Here is a 22985-nt window from a genome sequence, read left to right on the forward strand (position 1 = left end):
GATTGAATTGGGTTGGATTTACAATTCCCATAACCCAAGGCCCTGGATTAGAGATATGCCAAAGGCTTCATGGCAGAGCATCCCCATAACATCAACATCTCCATGCCTTCAAAGTAAATTAAGGCATCTCTCTACCTCAATTCAGTTTAAATTAAATTAAATCATAATTCAGTTTGGCAGAAATAAAGGCATCTTTGTGTTTTCCTTTGCAGAAAGTCATTTATGGTAGAGTTCTGGAAGAAATGAAATCCAGAGAAATGCTAAAATAGTTTTTAAGCACAAAAAGGAAATTGAGGAATGCTTAGGATGACATGAAGCATTTGGATTTGGCCAGGTATCTGTGAAGACAGTAGGCAGGTACATCATTTGAGGACCTTAGAGAAAGCATGGTGAGTTAAATTAGGTGGACAGAAAAGGTCTGCAGGATTTCTGGAGAGAAATGGTAGCAGCCCTGTGGAAGGCCCGCACTTTACGTGGAAGGGAGCAGAGGTACCCCTGCTGCCTCTGGCCCTCCCACACCTCCCTTTGGTCCTCTGGTCTTCATCTCACCAAATACTCCTGTTATATTCAGATGAACTCACCCGTCTTGTCACTGTTAGTTAATTTTTTAACTCTTACTCTGGAAGAAAATATAATGATAAACAAGATTTCCCCCCCTCAATTTCAACCCCATCAACAATGTTAATAATATGAACTTGCATACAGATGGCATATGTTTTTAATCTGTTCAAAGTACTGTACTTGATATTTAGTGGCTTAAACTTTTGTCAGACTAGGAGCATGCCACATAGTGAAGGAAAGAGCAGATTAATTATGTTTAAGCTCAAGTGAAAACACTAAGAATGGATAAATGGGTAGAATTAAGCAAACAAAACTATCAAGTAACAGGGCCACATTTTTTTATTAATGCTGAAATCATCAATATGATTTATAGGAATATCTAATTTTCCCTCTTACCTTAAACATTATTTATTTTAGAACTGTAATAATTTTAAAGTGCTATTGTCAGTTTCTCCTCCTGGCTGATTTCTATGTTGGCATGATTTTTAGAATTTCAACATTCCTTACTGATACGGATCTTTTTACCATTTAAAAAAATGTCCAAGTGAATGAAATGCTGTATATATGAAAAGGGAATTAATCAAATGAGTTTATTTATGTAAGAGTGTTATGTATTACTAAGAAGTAGACCTCGTGTAATACAGATGAAAGAACATGACATATATCCACGGTCAAGTCACGGTTTTGTCACTTTGTGTCTGGGTGGCCTTTAACTAGTTTCTTAAACTGTCTCAATTTACTTATCCACAAATAGGGAAAATAATACAAGTTTTGCATACATTTCCATATTATTTGAGAGTAAAATGAGAATTAATTTGTATTTTATTTTGAAATTTGGAAACTGCTATTCAGATTAAAATAAATATTATACACAGACAAATAAAAGCAAATTTTAATTGTAACTTTACAATGTATATCCTATTAAGCCATGGACCTTTAGAATGTTGATGTCTGAGGTATCAAAATTTGTCATCACTTCTATCCAACTCTTGATACCATACTGAAGATATTATAACAAAAATGGAATGGATGTTGACCTTAAGTGTAATTATTCAAAGGGATCTCTTACTGGATATTTCGTAATTTATTCAAGCATATATGGAGACATTTAGATCACATGGGCTTATCTTTTTTACAGACTAAGATTCCTTTGAGAATCTCATGAAAGTTAAAGATCTTCTCCTCAGAAAAATATTCATATGCCCATATAGAAAACATTTTACAAAGAATTTCAAGTTGTTCATATCAATGGATCCTAATTAAATACTGCCATGTCCACCTTAGATTGTTATAGAGAATCTAAGGTGATATGATGATATGGCTTTCTCCCTTTTAGAGAGCGTTTTCTAGACTATTGGTCTTCTGTTACAGACCATATTGTAGAAGGATTTTTCCTGCCCAGCTGTGCTTCCACTCATTCCTTGCTTTGGCTATATTTCATCTAAGGTCTGTCTCTTAAGCAACTCAATTCCATCTCCCTGCACCATTGCCTCTCTCTGGTATTTTTCATCAGTGCTCATTCACAGTGGAAGAAGTAACTAAGTCACTGTGACCCAGACTAACAAATGCAAGAAGCAGAGGGTCTGGACAGAAATGGCAGTTGCAAGTAGTTCCAGGACTACTAAATTAGGCTGCAGCAAGGCTGGAACAGAGGTAAATAGTCCAGAAAGTTAAGACTGTTAACATATTCACTTATTCACAATTCTACTAATCCTAAACAGTGAAATGTTGGAAATTCTTTGCTACTGGGTTAATTTGTAAACAGCTCTTCATTAAGATCTTCTGGAATTTGGCCATTCCCCACCTGTGATAATAAAATATGAAAGTGATTTTTAAAGTGTAAAATGCTATAACAGTGTAAGAGAGAATCATATTGGATTATAATGTGACGGTGTGATGTGATGATAAATTGCGTGTTATCACTTCCACTGTATGAAACGTCAGCCAGAAAGACAAACAGACTACAGATATTTTCCTCTGGTAGTCCCTCTAAAAACTCTGTATTTTTCCAGCTTGTAGAATTTTAATCCCCAGGTTTTCTATTTTAACACTAACTCCTCACCAATTCATTACTTCATTGTATCTCATTTCACAAATGGCTCTCAAGATTTAGTGTCTTCAGATGCTGTCTTAAGTAAATCTGCATATGTTAACAACAGCCACAACAAAATCCAGGTCAAATATTTTAAAACATAAGCATATCCTTAGAATACCAGAAAGCATGTTCTTATTTTGTACTTCAGCAACAATTGGTCTAGATCTCTAAAAGTGTTACTATTTAGAAAATGAGAATAAGGACGTATAATTTCTTCATAAGCCAGATGGATTCACTGTTGTGGAATTTGGGGTTTTATCATCTAATGTTGGTTTAAACTTTTATATGCTAGTGCCAGTGTGATCCAATGAGAGTGTATTTGTAAAATAAAATCCAGAAGAAGGTAGCATACTACTTAATAATTCATATGAAGTATTAATTTCGAGTATTATTTTATGCTTTGAAAAGTATTATTGGTATTGCAAGATAAATTTTTGCAGTAATATCATGATGTTGGTAACCAATATTGATTTTAAGATTTTTACATTATATAAGCAGAAAACACAGGGCACAAAGAGTTGAGGTGCAGAAGTGTTCGTGAGGTAGCATTAACAGTGAGTTGGGTTCCCATTAGGTAGTATTCATTGAGACATCATGTGCATATGCTGGGCTTAAAAAAATTTAAGAGAGAGAGAGACATTTTAAATTCAGAATGCCAACAGGCATCCTTTGGTATCATAAGCATGGTGTGCAATATTCTTTCTCTGTATGCACTTTCATCGCCATTCAGAATTCTCTTTTTTGAAGTGCACTATTATATTTTTGATAGACAATTCATAGAAATTAACAGCAAATGATAAATTGTTCTTTTTTTCAATAAAAGAATTTAGAGGGAGAAAAGACACTTGAAGCAAAAAGAGAACATTATTATGAAATGCAAGGTTACTATTTATGATATTTTAACTGTAATTTTCAAAGCTTTCTTACATTTGTTACACCAAATTAGGGCCACTAGTGTAGTAGATTAAAACCTTTTTTCAGTTCTTCTGATGTAGAAATTTTCGCTTTTAATTTCTTTATCTGGCAGACCACTGATGAATCCATCGGTATCTCCAAGCCAAGCAAATCTTTTTTTGTTATTTTTAGAAGCTGTTTTGTTTTGTAGAAATAGCATTCTATAGGAAGAAGTTATTATAAAATGTAATAGTTTGCCAACATAAAGAAATACGTTAGAAAGCAAAATTATATTAATGGGCTTTGAATGAAAAATATCTTTGTGGGCATTTAAAACACCAAGGAATTACTAAATTGGAAAAGTCAAAGCAAGATATCTTTCTTTACTGATGTGCCATCTACTGAAAACTAGTAGAAGTTGGTCCTAAGTAGCTAACAGTGAACCCTGGGTACTAACTTCCCTGAAGCACTGAAACAGGAAGTGGTGGAAGAAACTTGTAAAAGAAACCCTCAGGGATTCCCCTGTGATCCCTTTAATCCTCGAATTGTCAAACCACATGGAAAATAATAGAGCTGCGTAGTTCTAAGACTTAAGTGGTATTATCTTTTTAAAGGAAAATGTTAGGTCTTTTCACATCTCTGGACAAGAATAGGGTATGTGTTCAATGCAAAAAAGAGTAACTTTGAACCAGAGATACATATTGCTTTTTCATTTTTAATATAATATTGTTGTTATCTCTGACTAAGCAGGCTGCACCCAGTAGGAAAAACAATTATAGCCAATATTTTATTTTCCTTTTTTAAAACAGATGATTCAACGAGAAGCAGATGTAAAAAATAAGGTAACTGCTGTGGCATTGACAGACTCTGTTCACAATGTGTGGCATCAAGAAGCTGGCAAAACGATTCGAGAATGGATGAGAGAGGTGAGACTTGTTTTTTTTTTTTTTTTTTAGTGCTGAGATGAATGGGTGTGAGCCTTTATGTCTTCAGCCCCCACCAACCTGTAACACCTCCCATCCTCAGACTCCCTTTCTAGAGGCAGAACATTGCGAGGAAATAGAAAATGTTAGACATGCTTAAAATAATAATAGAAAACCCGTGTGAAGAACCAATATTTTTGAAACCCCCCTCCCTTCTTTTTGGTTTTCTATAGAACACTGTGTGTATAGTGTTCAGTCTAAGGTGGGAACTTGTGCTGAAAAAGGTCATGGAATTAAGAGATTCTTATTCCCTGATGCTTAATTTTTCCACCAGCTATTTAGCATTGGTGCCGCTTAGTTACAAGAACGACGCATAAGGTACACTTGGTCTCCTTTTCTTCTTGAAAGGCAGTCAGTGTGTGCCACTCTTAAATGGATTGGCTGACTACATCCAGTAGAGGGAAGAGAAGAAAAAAGCTGAAATGCTGTTATGCCAGACCCTTGAGCTAAGAGAAACCCAGGGGCTAGCCATGGTTCAGCCTTAGGCTAAGAAAGCTTCTTTTCATACTTCCTAAGGGCTGGTGAACCTGAAAACTAACAAGGATTCATTGAATACGCTCCCATTATTATTATTTTTTAACTTTCAGCCTGTTATATTTTTTATTCCTATGACAAATATCCAGCTGAAATTTTCTTTTATTTTTATTTATCTTTCTGATATTATAAGCAGTTGGCATCAGCCACCCATGCCATAGTAATTGTTTAATCAAATCATTTACTTATATAGTATGAATGAGTTGATTGACCTTCTTGGTTTTCTTCTAGTTTTTCTTGATAGAATACCTGGTGGCCCTTCAGCTGATACACATAGGACTGTGTGGTGGGTAAATTCTACCAGCCTTCATGGTGCACTGTAAGGACCACAGAGTTAATGTCTGAAGAGACAGAAAAATTAGGCTATATAATTTCATAGTAGCGTTATATTATCACCAGTCTGTTACCACTTGTTTTTCTGCATTAGAAAAAGTACTTTCATCATGCAAAAGTCTAAAATATTTTTATTCCAGTCCTCTTAATACTATAAACATATAAAGATGGGTTTTTTAAATCTTTTCTAACATGTAGGTGTTTGATGATGACACAGAAAGCTCCCAGCATTATATAAATAGTAAGGTTAATAAATGAGCTGTTAGTAACTTTTCCCCACACACATAACTAGTATGGAATTCGATACTTGGCTCAAACTAAAAACATCCTGGCTCATGAGTTTTTCATTCCTGATGACAAATATAACAAAATTTATTTAGGTTTACTTTTTAAGTATTTCTAACTAAGGCTGGATTAGGTGTTCCTTTCAAAAGTCAGAATATATTAATCTGTGTAGCTTCCATCTAACTGACTAGACAGTAGTTGAATTCATCATAATTTAATCAAGGCTGCCATTAATTTCTTTGCAAGCATAGCTGTTGTAAAATTTATAAAATTTTATAAATGCCCTAGTTCTTGGATAGTTCTTTCAGTTCCCTCAATTAAGCCTTAGGGAAGCAATTTGAAGAGTTTTGTATTTTGACCTATCAAAATTGATATCCCAGCTCAATCACTTACATAACTCTGTAGTTTGAAGCAAGTTATTTTATCTCTTTGAGATTCGATTTTCTCATCTGTAAACTATAATACCTACCTTGCAAACGTGATGGAAAATAACATATGTAAAGAAATAGCACAGTTCTTGGCACTTTAAAAAAGTTCGGTAAGTTAGAGCTGTCACTGTTGTTACAGTCTCACTCCCAAATAATATAAAACACATAAACTATATTCATCTTTTGTTTTATGAATGGTTTGCCTATTCAAAATATCTTACAAAAAGGAAACAGGGTGACATACTGGAAGTAATTCAGAACAAGCATATGGGAGAACTAAATTTTGATAATGACTCTGGCTAGGTAAATCAATAATTAAGAATCTAGCATGTACCAGCTAGTTTGCTAAGATTTATAATCTTGGAAAAGCCACTCCATCTTTTTGGGTCCGTTTCATAATTGAATTGGAGACAGTAATTCCTTTTCCATCTACTTCATGAAATATTGTGAGAAGCAAAGGTGATAATCAAGGATGAAAGCTCTTTGAAAAGCAAATGGTACTATATAAAGAAATGAGATGTGTTATTATTGAAAACACTGTAATATCTCAGAGATTTAACTTATTAGAGCATTCCTGATGGGGCTTTGAAATTACCCCTGTTCAGTGATCTTCTCCAAAACGAGAACAAAAAGAGAGACTGTAAAAGTGTATGACAGGTATCCTTGTAGGAACCCACCTAAATGTGTGACCTCTTATAGAGAAGATTACAGTGTGGTTTGGCAATATAAGAGTCCAGTGTTTCCGAACTCTCAGGATGAAACTTCCTCCCCTTTTCTTTCTCCTTTCTTATTTCCTATCCTCTCTGCAAGACTCCTTGAAATAATGAAGAGAAACAAACCTGGATTACAGGAAAGGGCGATTGTCTTAAGCATGGGTGTTGGAAAGTTTTTTGTTTTGTAAGTATGTTTAAATTAATGTGATACGTATAAGTGGCCAACAAACATATGAAAAAAATGCTCGACATCACCCATCATCAGAGAAATGCAAATTAAAACCAAAATGAGATACCATCTCACACCAATCAGAATGGGGATTATTATACACTGTTGGTGGGAATGTAAATTAGTACAGCCTCTGTGGAAAACAGTATGGAGATTTCTCAAAGAGCTAAAGAAAGAAGTACTATTTGATCTAGCCATGTCACTACTGGGTATCTACCCAAAGCAAAAGAAGTCATTTTACCAAAAAGACATCTACACTGGTATGTTTATCGCAGCACTCTTCATGATAGCAAAGGCTTGGAATCAACCTAAGCATCCATCAAAGGATGACTGGATAGAGAAAATGTGGTACATATCTAAATATATGTATATAGATATATAGAGATACATACTTTGGAATACTACTCGGCCATAAAAATGAATGAAATTATATCTTGCAGCAACATGGATGGAACTGGAGGCCATTATCTTAACTGAAATCACTCAGAGACAGAAAGTCAAATACCACATGTTCTCACTTCTCAGTGGGAGCTAAACAATGGGTACATACGGACATACAAAGTAGAATAATAGACATTGGAGACTTCAAAAGATGGAAGGTGGGAGATGAAGGATGAGAACTTATCTATTGGGTACGATGTACACTGTTTGGGTGACAGTTACACTAAAAGCCCAGACTTTACCACTATGCTGTAGTATATCCATGTAACAAAAATGCACTTGAAAGTCCTAAATTTGTAACAATAAGAAGGGATGTGATGAAGTTACTGATGTTATGCATTCATTTTTTAAAAAGCTAATTTTTAAACCTACCAATTTAGCATACAGAACAAAGGTTAAGAAATATACTAATCCCAGCACTTTGGGAGGCCGAGACGGGCGGATCACAAGGTCAGGAGATCGAGACCATCCTGGCTAACACGGTGAAACCCCGTCTCTACTAAAAAATACAAAAAACTAGCCGGGCGAGGTGGCGGGCGCCTGTAGTCTCAGCTACTCGGGAGGCTGAGGCAGGAGAATGGCGTGAACCCGGGAGGCGGAGCTTGCAGTGAGCTGAGATCCGGCCACTGCACTCCAGCCTGGGGGACAGAGCGAGACTCCGTCAAAAAAAAAGAAATATATTATTGTATTACTTGTGTAATTTATAAATATTAGTAACAGTTTCCTGTAAAGAAGGAAGGTCAGGCCGGGCACAGTGGCTCACACCTCTAATCCCAACACTTTGGGAGGCCGAGACAGGTGGATCACCTAAGATCAAGAGTTCGAGACCAGCCTGGCCAACATGGCAAAACTTTGTTTCTACTAAAAATACAAAAATTAGCCAGGCATAGTATCAGGTACCCATAATCCCAGCTACTCAGGAGGCTGAGGCAGGAGAATCACTTGAACCCAGGAGGTGGAGGTTGCAGTGAGCTGAGATCACGCCATTGCACTCCAGCCTGACCAACAGAGCAAAAGCTCCATCTCAAAAAAAAAAAGAAAGAAAGTCAAAGAGTAGTACTACTTTGAGCAATTACTCCAAGTGAAACCTATTCTGAACTAAAAGACCACGCATAGATGCTAAGCCAGCCTCTTGAGGAGAGGTAAAAGGTAAATGAAGGCAGCTCCTGAGGAACTTCTTACTTCAAGCCCCAGGACTGTCTAGGCTGAGTGGGCAAATGTTTCCCAACATTCCCCTGGCCTCTGAAATTCTCCAGCCACACCAGATGTACGATTCTATGTAATAGTTGTAAACCCTTTCCATCACCATTCAACTCTGAGTGTAGGGCCTTAGAAACTTGACCTAGTGAACCATAGTTGTATTTGTCCGAGGACACAAAACGTTTCACATTAAAAAATCAACCTTTAAAGCAATGGTGATTTACAATTCAGACATATGCAATAAAAATGCATAAAAATCTGGCTTCAACCAAGGCAGTAAGCATCTCCAAATACCTCCAAACACCTTGCACAGGAATAGCTACTACCTACTTTTCTCTTTAAATATAATATACTAAATTGTAATCTTTTTATTTAAAAAAATTATTTCAAACCTACTCTGAAATATTGTTGACCTTGGTTCAAATGTCAAAGGGAATCACTCAGCACTGTGGCCTGTAGGCATTTCTAATCCATATCGATAGCGCCCCAAATTTTGGATATTACAAAAAGGAAAATTTACAACCACAAAAATCTATAGGATCATCATTTTAGGGTAAAAAAAAAATGTTTAAACTGATAACACTTAGCTTAAAGAAATACTTTCTACATTACCTATTTTTCTCTTTTTCCTTCAGATCCAGAGAAACATTAGTCATGTAGTCTGTCCCTATCTGCCTGCCCTGGCCAAGGACTTCTTTCTCTATGCTTGTTTGTTGGAACTAGGGGAGGCTGCATCTGAGTCTCAAGCATGGCACTATTGATACCTTGAGTTCAGCATACCTTGTTGCCTATTCAGGGGACCTGAGAATAAATGTCAGGGGCTGCTAACCCTCTCCAGCATGTTTTGAATTTAGGTAGGGCTTTCCTAGTGGGCTGCCTGCGTTGCTGCCTGTAACACTTTGGTAGTGTTCATCTCAACTAAAAATTGGAATAGGGACAAAGTGAGGCATTGAAAAAAGGGATACGTAAGTATTAGAAAAACATCGAAAGAGACTTGACTTCTAAACTATAGTAACACATTTCAGAATAGGGAGTTAGATTTGATAAAATAAAATTTCAGACAAATTGAATTTAGATATAACTGCATGTCTTTCTTTGCATATGTTTATGTTATTTTATTTCATTATACTCTATCATATAACAAACATTTAACTTGTTTTGCCCTTTTTTCTACATAATTTTCCCAATGGGGTAAAAATGCCACATGCCCCTGCACACACACACACACACACACACATACACACACACACTCTGAAATGGCCATATCAAATCTGTGTAGTTGTACACAGGTACTTTGTCATTGCAGAGAACTTTTGGACATACTCACTTTAACTATAGGGTGTTCAACTTCTGTCCAGTTTTTATGAGAGATCAAAGCCTTAAACACGTGGCCAGATAAAAACTGAAATTTCACAAACATAAAATGTTAACCTATATTTTGCTTTAAGTGTTTGAATTAAAGGTGATCTGAGCAAACTGGACAAAAGTTCATGTTGTTCAGCTTTTTAAGGTAACAATTTAGAAAATGATTAATCGTCTGCATATTGTAATGTGCCATCACTTGTAAATACTAGAAAATCCTATAAGACGTAGCTTTACGTATGTGAAGTGTAGGTGAACAGTAGGAAGACCGACATATCACCTGGTTAATAGCTGACTTTCATCAGATTTGGAGGTACTAGTTGGATGAATAATAATTAAAATACATACAGTACCTAATCGCTGCCTGTCTGTCGGTAGTGCTAATTGCTGTCATTGAAAAGACGGAATTGTTTAAAAAAAAGAGAGAGAGAAAGAGAAAGTCATTCTTCATTGAAGCTATCTCCCTGTATCATTGGGAGCCTATTTTTAGTACCTATAGAAGTCATGATTTTTGAATTTATTAGGGGCTGTGATGAATGATAAAACAAATCATCCATTTACATATCTTGACACTGCTTTGGAGAATACTTATTTCTTACAAGCAAGTGTCACATTGTATATAAAAGCTGGCTAATTGTGTGCTAATCTTCTGCATTATCTAGAACTCTCTGATGTGGTGTTATATCAATGGTAATATTAATTTTACTTATTTCAAATGTATGAAATATCTTCTAAAACCCTATTCCTTTTATAATTTCTACCCTTACATTGTGTAGTTTTGCATTCAACTGCTAATTAAGATTAGGAGAGCACATTATAGAATATGTATCCATTTTAAACCACCAAGCTTTTGTAATGCATGAAAAATACTAATATTTTATCTATTTTAAATGTAAAAAGAGAGAAAGCATTTAAGAACATTACTACATGTTATGTTTGTTTTCATGTTTTTTTCCTACACAGTTCAATAGTTTCATTGATCTACTGTTTCTTACAAAAATCTGCCATGCTTTGTGAACTTCACTTTCTAATCTCATACAGCAACCCTTCCTTTATGTTATTCCTGCTCTCCCTGGTCCCAGAACAGTAGGGTTGCCTTGACAAATCTATTCAAAAGCCATTCCTCGGCCTTTATTGGTGGGGACTGGGGCCTTTGAAATTCTCTCCTCACTGCAACACAGCTGACATCTTCTTCCAGACAGAATGAATTAAGGAAATACAATAAGACACTTGATCTACCAGTCAAGGATCTTTCCACAGTGAGGACGGATTCCATGGTGCACAACCAGGGCAGCAAGCATCTAAAAATACACAATACATGCTTGTTTACCAAAATAGCAATCACCGATTTTTCCAAAATGATTGATGGGATGATTTCTTTAAAAAAAAATCTGTCTGGAAATTCATTGTGTGTGTGTGTGTGAGTGTGTATGTGTCTGTGTGTTGAGAAATGTTTTAAAAACCATGTGATGATAATCACATATTTTTAGCCAGACTTCAAATACAGACTTAAAATGTATAGAAGGAATATAGATTATTTTATTTCTCTGAATTGTAAATCATTACCTTACATCGTTACTATTAAAAATTACCTAATTTTTAATATTGGAGGCTTTGTGTCCATAGACACACAGCTACAACTCACCAGATGGTGATTCTTTATAACTATTTTGATACAGCCTTCATTAAAGCAGGTAAAAGTAAAAATTAAAAAATAGTATTTTTATATGGGTCAGATTTTGAGGAGTAAATACAAAATTCATTTATTCTGGTATTACGCAAAGAATATAGTTTAAAAATTGGCTATTCTTTCTTGTGTTCATATTAATATTTATTTTAATCTAAAAGTTAAAAATGGATACTTCTTTTATTTTCCCTTAATTATAATACCTTTATTTGTTTACTGCTTGGCCATCTAAACTTCACTTGGAAATATATTGCATCATGGTTCATGGAAGGTTACCTGTCATCTTATTTTATTTATTTTTTGAGACGGGGTCTCCCTCTGGCACCCGGGCTGGAGTGCAATAGAGTGATTTCAGCTCACTGCAACCTTTGCCTCCTGGGTTCAAGCCATTCTCCTGCCTCAGCCTCCCAAGTAGCTGGGACTACAGGCATGCGCCACCACGCCCAGCTAATTTTTGTATTTTTAGTACAGAAGGAGTTTCACCATGTTGGCCAGGCTGGTCTCGAACTCCTGACCCCAAGTGATCTGCCCGCCTCGACCTCCCCCCAAAGTGCTGGGATTATAGGCGCAAGCCACCATGCCCTGCCCTTACATGTCATCTTAATATCAGCACAGATGATTTGCTGAATTGTAAAACAAACAAAAAAACCTTTTTCACAGTCATGTTAATTATGAATAATTACTGACTGTTTACGTAAGAAAAAAATGTTAAGTGTATTGAAAAATAAATTGAATACAGTCTAGTGGTTGATTTCATAGGATAAATTAATCTCTCCCTCAGCATTTGGTCTTGGCTTAAATTGAATTTCAACAATATTGTCTCTATTACGTTGCAGAACTGTTGTAATTGGGTCTCTAGCTCAGAACCATTAGACACATCAGTGGAGTCCATGCTACCTGATTGCCCCCGAGTCTCAGCAGGTATGTGTTTGATAAGAGATATATGATTGCTGTTGTTTATCAAGGTGAAAAATATGCTAATGAAATGTAGAATTCTATTTTGTGAATTAGTTTGTTTTTGTCTTTGAGTTGTTGGATGAATTATTGGTAATATTATGCATGGGTAGAATCCTCTATCACATATTTGTTAAGCAACTTAAAATGCTTACCAACAAACTCGGTAAGATGAATAGGTGAAACAATTCAAGAGTAGTATAGACAACTGCTGTTGAAACTTAGAGAGATAAGACATACATACATGGATACCTAAACAACAAGGATTGGGCAGACATACAGGATCTTTCATAGGATATGTGTCTCTGAGTTCCAACTCAATGATATGACAGGCAGGCAATGATGTTGTGTGTCCTAGAGACTTTAGAAAAAAATATTTCATGTAAAGAGTTTAGTTGCTTCTTGTGTTAGACAGACAGACTCTGGACTGTGGGAAAACATGCAAGATAGCATCCTATGCAAAGGAGACAGAGCAATTTAAGGAGCAACAGCAGGAATGGATCTGAAGATGTTCACAGGGAACAAAGGCAAGACTGGACTGCCTATTGAAAGGGAAGAGGTGAAGAGGTGAGCACGTCAGGAGCAGTTGGACTCTAGGAAGTTTAAGGATAGCATTGATTACCAGCCTAAAGTCTTTGTATTGGAGTCACTAGATAAGAAGAGAGAATGACATTTGTAAGCTTTCTGGTTTCAACTTTCACTGTTCTCAACCAAGTGAGCAGTGGCATCTTGTTATAACTGATAGCAGAAATGGGTTTGCTCTGGCCATGGGTGCTGGAGAATGGGTAAAAGTTTGGAACACAAACTACTTTATGTTAACAATCGTAAGTGATAGCTAATCACTGAGTACTTAAAGTTGAAAATATGTGTACATATTTGAAGAAAATAATTTGGAGAATAGTTCAGATTCTAGGTATAGAACTACTGTTACAATTAAACGTCACTATCATTAATACCTAAACTTCAACTGAGTTTCACTATCATTATAGCTGAATTTTATAAGTCTATAAGCCAGGGTTCAACCACAGAGACAGAACCACTAGAAGATGTATATGCTACTATACATACACATAGAGATAGACATATACACACACATACTTATGCACATATGTATATATGTGTGTGTTCTTAAATATCATACAATCAATTTTCATTATTTATGCTAGTTATATAATGCGAAGTCACTAAAAACACTGAATTAGCAAATAATCATAGCTCCTAGATGAAATACAAGGCCAGGTTCCTGTGAGCTTCTGGTCACATTTTTGTCAACCAATCAATATGTAAACTTGTTTATGTGTGTTTTTGTTTAATGACACCTTATTTAATATATACTGTTGATTCATTAACATTGAGCTCATGGCCAGCAGCAGTGTAACTCAGGCCTCGATGAAGCTTACCTAACACATATTTTCTCCATAAGGCATAACACAGCCTTCTTGTGCTTAGCAACACTACACAGCACTTAGCACTACATTTGGGGGCTATTGTAAACAGTGAAACCAAAAAAAGGCACAAAAATAGAAAACTGTGGCACTAAATAGTCTATAAAAAGGATACGTGTTCACAATGTAAGAACTGAAACAAGAAGGCAGGGCATGACCTTGTTCAGCCTTAATTAAGAATGAATGACTCAAATTTTTCACCATTCTGCATATGTGCATTTTGCAAATAACGGCAAAAATGCCATGAGTATGGATTTTGGAGTTACAAATAAATTTTAGTGAGTAGGTGAATTTGTAAGTTTAGAATCCACACATAATGAAGACAAACTGCATATAGGAACGGATTTGTCACTGGGACTTTACCTGAGGCTGGTTGAGCAATCTCTGTAAGGATGTTGACCTTATATCTGATGGAGGAGCTTGAGTTCACAGAGCAGGCAGTTGGTAAGGGAAGATGAATGTGAAGTGGCAGAGACAACAATGAGCTAGAACCCATAAGCGAGAGCTGGAGTTCAGGAAGGTAAGCTTAAACCCACATCAGGTTTGTTTGTTTGTTTGTTTGTTTGTTTGTGTGTATGTGTGTTTGTTTTTCCAGAGTCTCACTTTATCACCCAGACTACAGTGCAGTGGTGTGATCTTAGCTCACTGCAGCCTTGATCTCCAGGGCTCAAGTGATCCTCCCACCTCAGCCTCCCAAGTAGGTAGGACTACAGATACACACTGCCATGCTCAACTAATTTTTTTGATTTTCAGTAGAGACGAGGTCTCACTATGTTGCCCAGGCTGGTCTTGAACTCCTGAGCTCAAGCAGTCCTCCCACCTTGGCCTCTCAAAGTGCTGAGATTACAGGCATGAGCCACCACACCTGGCCCATATCAGTTCTTGTTGCTTCTGTCTTGTTGCTTCTGTGGATGTCTTGTAGAAACCCTGTGCCCTTTGTCATGGATCTAAACACCTGCACCTACTCCAGGAGTCAGAGCTGCTGAAGGAGAATTCACGGGAAGGTGGAGCAGATGCAGTCCTAGCTATTGCCTCACACCACAAGGCAAGCCAGCAGATAAGTGACAAGATGTGTGAACTAGAAATGGCTGCTGCTTCACTTTACCCCTCCAAATTTTCCACAAAAAAATCTCCCTTATGTGCCATCCTAACCAGAAACAGACAGGAAAGGAATTCTGGGAAATGTAGTTCAACCTAACCAAACTGACACATTCAAAAGCCACCACAGTCCACCTCTTGCCAAGTTGGCACTGATGTACATCTCCTCAAAATAGACTTATTGTCCAAATAATGATGTTAATATTAAGAAAGTCATGCTTCCACCAAATATCATACAGCCATTTAAATGTACAATCGAAAACACACTACAAGCAAAAACACACTAATCCCTTTCCTAGAAGAGGGAACAGAATCCCTTTATTGTCCTTTGCTGATATTCATTCTTCTCACCCTTGGTACCCTGTAATTTAAATACTGAGAAATAAAAGTTAATTACTTTTGACAATGTGTTATATTAGATGATAAAGGAATAAGAGAGAACATGAAAACAGAAATATTTAACTTATATGTATATACAAAACTATTCATATCAAAATAAGTACTACTACATGCTTTGTTTTTGTAACCAGTTATGTTGGTATATACTTATAACTGGTATTTATAACTTATATGTAAGTTATATATATAAGTATTTATAACTTATATACTTATAGCTGGTATTTATAACTACCTTTTTCTGTTACCCATTCAGTACAGATATACCTCAAAGATATTGTGAGACCCATTCCACACAACTGCAATAAAGCAAATATTTAATGACACCTAAAATAGTAAATCCTTTCCAGAAGGATTTCAAGTAACTTTGCCCCAGATTCATCAGAGGAATCACTGTCTCTGGCATCCATAGCCTTACAAAATGTGTATCTTAAATAATGAGACTTAAGAGTTGAAATTGCTTTTTGTTACATGGGCTACAGAATGGGTGTTGTGTTAGCAGTCATGAAAACAACATGAATCTCCTTGTTCATCATCAGAGCTCTTGGATGACCAGGTGTGTTGCCAAGGAGCAGTAATATTTTGAAAGGAATCTTTTCTGAGTAGTAGGTCTTAATGGCAGGCGTAAAATATTCAGTGAACCATGCTATAAACAGATGTGCTGTCATCCAGGCTTTGTTGTGCCACTTATAGAGCATAGGCACAGAAGACTTAGCATAATTCTTTTCTTTTTTTTTTTTTTTTTTTTTGTGAGATGGTGTTTTGCTCTTGTCACTCAGGCTGAAGTGCAGTGGCACAGTCTTGGCTCAGTGCTGCCTCCTGGATTCAAGTGATTTTCTCGCCTCTCTTGGCTCACTGCCGCCACCTGGGTTCAAGTGATTCTCCTGCCTCAGCCTCCCGAGTAGGTAGGATTACAGGCACCCGTCACCATGCCCTGCTAATTTTTTGTATCTTTAGTAGAGACAGGGTTTCACCATGTTGGGCAGGCTGGTCTTGAACTCCTGACTTCAGGTGATCTACCCACCTCGGCCTCGCAAAGTGCTGGGATTACAGGCATGAGCCCCTGCACCCAACCAATTTAGCGTAATTCTTAAGGGCCCTAGGATTTTTGGAATGGTAAATGAGCATTGGCTTCAATTTATATCATCAGTTTCATTATCCCCTAACAAGAGAGTCAGCCTGTCCCTTGAAGCTTTGAAGCCAAGCATTGACTTCTCCTCTCTAGCTATGAAAGTCCTAGATGGCCATAATCTTCTTCCAGTGGGAAGCTGTTTTGTCTACATTGAAAATTTGTCATTTTGTGTAGCTACACTCATCAATAGTCTCAGCTAGATCTTCTGGATAACTTGCTGCAGCTTATACATCAGCACTTGCTGTATCACCTTGCACTTTTATGTTACAGAGATGGCTTCCTTCCTTCCTTAAATCTCATGAACCAACCTCTGCTAGCTTCCAGCTTTTCTTCTGCATCTTCCTCTCAGCCTTCATAGAATTGAAGAGAATTAGGACCTTGCTCTGGATTAGGATTTGGCTTAAGGGAATGTTGTTGCTGGTTTGATATCCTAACCAGACCACTCAAAGTTTCTCCAGATCAGCAATAAAGCTGTTTAGCTTTCTTATCATTCATGTGTTCGCTAGAGTAGCACTTTTAATTTCCTCAAGAATTTTTCCTTTGCATTCACTACTTGGCTAACTGTTTAGTGCAAGAGGCCTAAATTTCAGCCCCTCTTGGCTTTTGACATGCATGTCATCCTAAACGGAATCATTTTTAGCTTTTGATTTAAAGTGAGAGATATGCAACTCTTCCTTTCACCTGAATTCTTAAAGGCCATCGGAGAGTTATTCATTGGCCTCATTTCAAAATTGTTGTGTTTCAAGGAACAGGGGGGCCCCAGGAGAGGGATAGGGACAGGAGAACTGCTCAGTTGGTGGTGCAGTCAGAACACCTTTATCGTTATGTTCACTGTCTTCTATGGGTGCAGTTGGTGGCACCTCAAAACAATTACAGTAGTAACATCAAAGATGACTGATCAAGGCTGAGTGTGGTGGCTCTTACTTGTAATCCCAGTACTTTGGGAAGCCAAGGTAAGAGGATTGTTCAGAGCCAGGAGTTTGATACCAGCCCAGGCTACAAAGCAAGACCTTATCTCTACAAAAAAAAATTTTAAAAATAGCCAAGTATGGTAGTGCACACCTACAGTCCCAGCTACTCAGGAGGCTGAGGCAAGAGGATCACGTGGGCCTAAGAGTTCAAAGCTACGGTGAGCCAATGAGCTATGATTGTACTACTGTACCCCACCTTGGAAGACAGAGCAAGACCCCGTCTGTAAAAGAAGAAGAAGGAGGAGGAGGAGAGAAGGAAGGAAAGAAGGAAGGAAATCCATCACTAATCACAGATTACCATAACACATGATAATAATGGAAAAGTTTATTAGCACAGGGAGACACGAAGTGAGCACATGCTGTTGGAAAAATGGCTCCGATAGACTTGCCTGATGCAGTGTTGCCAGAAAACTTGAATTGGTTAAAAAAAATCAGTATCTGTGAAGTGCAGTAAACTGAAGCACAGTAAAATGAGGTGTGCTTTGTTCTCAGCAAGCACTTTAGTTGGTCAAGATTCTTTGCCTGGTGAAATGATCCACACCTTCATTCTCGAAGAGTTTTGGCCATTAGCAGTCCTGCCTGAATTAGGTGATCATAGTATGCTATTGACTGTAATTACAGAAACTACTTACAGGTACTCTGGAGCATTTCCTGCATTGCAGAGATATTACTTATTACCCATTGTGTAGTAGCAACTACATTTTCCTTTGGAAATCCGGATTTATCACCCATCCAGTATAGTGCTCCTATCCAGTACGTCCGTGTCCTGTTGATTCAGGGGCATAAGGAGACCAAAGTGGCAAGATTGCAGTCTCAACTTCCAGTTCAAAGGAATTATTATTATATCACCTAATGGAAACATTTCTCCTTTTTGGAACTAAGACCTTTAGACCAGCAGAATCTGAAGTAATGGGCATGGGAAGCAAGAGCTCTACTTCACTAAGTATAGTGGGATCACTAAGGATAGTGGGAAAAGAAGGCAGTCCCATATCTATGCCTTTATTCCCAGATTTGGGGCAAATAGCAACCTAAATTAAATGCTGATTTAGAGAAAAGTCCGTATTTGGAGGATATTGTCCAACCACACAAGGTGTTGTCACCTAGCAGTCACAGATGAGTCTTCAAAAGGTCATTTCAGCTTTATCCTCAAGCCTGCTGCTTAAGGATAATGGGGAACATGGTAAGAGCAGTGAATGATGGCAGCCCTCAGGCTCTCTCTTGTCCTCTAGCTTGCTCACTGTGATGGAAATCAGCTGCCAGGTTGTAAGCTGCCCTGTGGAGAGGCCTACATGGCAAGGAACTGGTATATCGGGCCAAAAGCCAGGGAGGACCTGAGGTCCACCAACAGCCATGTGAGTGACCTTGGAAGAAAATTCTCCCCGAGTTGAGCTCTTTGAGATGACTACAACCCCAGCCCAACACCTTGATGGTAGTCTTGTGAGAAACCCTGAGCTAGTATCACTCAGCTGTGTTCAGATTTCTGACCCACAAAAACTGTGAGATGATAAATGTATATTGTTTTAAACTGCCAAATTTTGGGGTTATTTGTTCCACAGCAGTAGATAATTAATGCAACAGGCTTAAACTTAAACTCAGGTGGTTGCATAGCCTAAGTAGAAACAACTTTAAACCTTTTTTCGAGACTAAAGCCTTGTAAGGCTCATCTTAGCCCTGATAACTTAGGGTTTAAGAGCATCTATATCTAAAGATGCACTAAAATGCTCATTGAAGACAATTTGTTCCTACCCTTGCTCCCCTACTGATTATACTTTGCTGTATAATTTATCAGAAAGAAGATATTAAATTTCTTTATCATACTTACCTTTTACTAAGTCACCTTTATTGTTCAGCTTTCCTCTGACCATTTTTTTTCCTTAGGACGGAACTTGCTACTAAATGTAACTTTTCATTCCCTGTGGGGTTTCATTCTAACAAATTTGGCCTAAATCAGAAGGAGATTGTACATACATTCCCTAGCACATATCCATTTATCTCTAAAGTATTTATTGACACTTACTGTGTTCCAGGCACTGTTCTGGAAGCTGGAGACATAGCAGTGAACAAGAGCTCATCATGACCATCTTGTTCTCCATAATTTTAAAAGAGAATGAATTGCTTTCGGGGCCTATGCTAGCAAAAAGGTTCTTCCTTTAGAAGCTGGCATCAACATTAGGTTGCATCAAATAAGAAGAGAGTTAGGACCAGCACCCCTATCATTTCCTATACCTACTTATAAAAACTTACCATTTCTTCAGCCTGACTTAGTGCTTTCCCTCAGAGTCCATAAAAAATGTTGAACAAGATTAATTGTTCAACGTTAATTGATTGAGGTGATGGCAGAAAATTCAAACAGAAACAACCAAAGGTTGATGAAGTAGCTTTGAAACACCCAAATTTCTCTGATCAATAATTTCTGTTATATGTAATTTAAAATATTAATATTATTTGAAGATTTCAACATGTGTACTGACCACAAATTAGTAACGGATCTTCAGGCTGTATATTCAGTTTAATGAAGTTTTTTTTTCCACCTTGCTAAATTGTAAAGTTTTTTTTCTTGTTATAATATGCTTTGATCTTTTGACTAAAAGTTTCACAGTGAGAGCAGTGAAATTGCCTATAAACATACACACTTATTTAATACTGTAGTTTTTCCTTTATAACTAGATTTGCTTCCCATTACCAAAAAAGTATATATTGGTCATAATAATTTCATTTTATGAGTGTTACCTGTTTATATGTAATTTAAAACCAGATAAAAATTTTAAATTGTTACTGAAAATATCACTGTATGTTCAGCATAGTTATATTGTTTCTATTTTTCTTTTTTTTTTAGTTTTATTTTAGTAGAGCCATGGTCTCACACTGGTGCCCAAGTTGGCCTTGTTGTTCATTATTAACAGGTAGGGAAGGCCAAGCACAGTGACTCATGCCTGTACTCTCAGCATTTTGGGAGACCAAAGCTCAAGGATCATTTGAGGCCAGGAGTTCGATACCAGCCTGAGTGACATAGCAAGACCTCATCTCCACTAAAATTTTATCTGTTTTCTTTTTGTTGTGGTTGGCTTCTAAAGACCAATTCTCGTTTTTTTTTCCTCCATAGGTTATTGGGGTACGGGTAGTATTTAGTTACATGAGCAAGTTCTTTAGTGGTGATTAGTGAGATTTGGTACACCTATCACCCAAGCCGTATACACTGCACCATATTTGTAGTCTTTTATCCCTTGCCCCATTCCCACTCTTCCCCCAAAGTCCATTATATCATTCTTATGCCGTTGCATCCTCATAGCTTAGCCCGCACATATCAGTGAGAATATATGATATTTGGTTTTCCATTCCTGAGTTACCTCAGTTGGAATAATAGTCTCCAGTCTTATCCAGGTCACTGCAAATGCTGTTAATTCATTCCTTTTTATGGCTGAGTAGTATTCCATTGTGTGGAATGGAATACACACACACACACCACAGTTTCTTTATCTACTCATTGATTGATGGGCATTTGGGTTGGTTCCACGATTTTGCAGTTGTGAATTGTGCTACTTAAACATGCATGTGCAAGTATCTTTTTTGTGTAATGACTTCTTTTCCTCTGGGTAGATACCCAGGAGTAGGATTGCTGGATCAAATGGTAGTTCTACTTTTAGTTCTTTAAGGAACTCCCACACTGTTTTCCATAGCGGCTATACATTACCACCAGCAGTGTAGAAGTTCTCCCTGATCACTGCATCCATGCTAACATCTACTGTTTTTTAATTTTTTTATTATGGCCATTCTTGCAGGAGTAAGGTGATAATGCATTTTGGTTTTGATTTGCATTTCCCTGATAATTAGTGATGTTGAGCATTTTTTCATATATTTGTTGGCCATTTGTATATCTTCTTTCGAGAGTTGTCTATTCATGTCCTTAGCCCCCTTGTTGATGGGATTCTTTTTTCCTTACTGATTTGTTTGTGTTTATTCTAGATATTAGTCCTTTGTCAGACGTATAGATTGTGAAGATTTTATCCCACTCTGTGGATTATCTGTTTACTCTGCTGACTGTTCCTTTTGCCGTACAAAAGCGCCTTAGTTTAATTGAGTCCCAGCTATTTATCTTTGCTTTTATTGCATTTGCTTTTAGGTTCTTGGTCATGAAATCCTTGTCTAAGCCAATGTCTAGAAGGGGTTTTCCAATGTTACCTTCTAGAATTTTTACAGTATCAGGTCTTAAGTTTAAGTCCTTAATCCATCTTAAGTTGACTTTTGTATAAGGTGAGAGATGAGGATCCAGTTGTATTCTCGTACATGTGGCTAGCCAATTATCCCAGCACTATTTGTTGAAAAGGATGTCCTTTCCTCACTTTATGTTTTTGTTTGCTTTGTCAAAGATCAGTTGGCTGTAAGTATTTGAGTTTATTTCTGGGTTCTCTATTCTGTTGCATTGATCTATGTGCCCATTTTTATGCTAGTACCACTGTTTTGGTGACTGTAACCTTGTTGTATAGTTTGAAATTAGGGAGATTCCTCCAGATTTGTTCTTTTTGCTTCATCTTGCTTTGACTATGCAGGCTCTTTTTTGGTTCCATATGAATTTTAGACTTGTTTTTTCTAATTCTGTGAAGAATGATGGTGGCATTTTGATGGAGATTACTTTGAATTTGTAGATTGCTTTTGGCAGTATGGTCAGTTTTCACAATGTTGATTCTACCCATCCATGAGCATGGGATGTGTTTTCATTGGTTTTTGTCATGTATGATTTCTTTCAGCAGTGTTTTGAAGTTTTTCTTGTGGAGGTCTTCTGACTCCTTGGTTAGGTATATTCCTAAGTTGTTTTGTTTTGTTTTGTTTTGTTTGCAGCTATTGTAAAAGGTGTTGAGTTCTTGGTTTGATTCTCCGCTTGGTCGCTTGTTGGTGTATAGAAGAGCTACCGATTTGTGTACATTCATCTTTTGTCCAGAAACTTTGCCGAATTCTTTCATCAGTTCTAGGAGCTTTCTGGAGAACTCTTTAGGGTTTTCAAGGTAAATGATCATTGTTAGCAAACAGTGAGAGTTTGACTTCCTCTTTACCGATTTGGAAGTCCTTTATTTCTTTCTCTTGTCTGATTGCTCTGGCTAGGACTTCCAGTACTATGTTGAAGAGGAGTCATGAGAGTGGACATCTTTGTCTTGTTCCAGTTCTCTGAGGGAATGCTTTACACTTTTCTCCATTCAGTATTATGTTGGCTGTGGCTTTGTCATAGATGGCTTTTATTACATTAAGGTA

The 22985-nt window shown here is 37.1% G+C and overlaps 1 protein-coding gene across 3 annotated transcripts in view; it reads left to right on the forward strand.

Annotated features, from left to right (window-relative positions):
* The window catches only part of FAM172A (family with sequence similarity 172, member A), a 509928-nt gene that overhangs the window by 341417 nt on the left and 145526 nt on the right, over nt 1-22985 (forward strand). For all 3 annotated transcript variants that reach the window (XM_011989449.1, XM_011989450.1, XM_011989452.1), the window contains 2 exons: nt 4360-4476; nt 12582-12666. In XM_011989449.1, the coding sequence (XP_011844839.1) occupies nt 4360-4476; nt 12582-12666 (202 nt within the window). The remainder of the gene's footprint in view (nt 1-4359; nt 4477-12581; nt 12667-22985) is intronic.

Source organism: Mandrillus leucophaeus, unplaced genomic scaffold, assembly GCF_000951045.1.
Source record: "Mandrillus leucophaeus isolate KB7577 unplaced genomic scaffold, Mleu.le_1.0 Scaffold353, whole genome shotgun sequence".
Lineage (NCBI taxonomy): Eukaryota > Metazoa > Chordata > Mammalia > Primates > Cercopithecidae > Mandrillus > Mandrillus leucophaeus.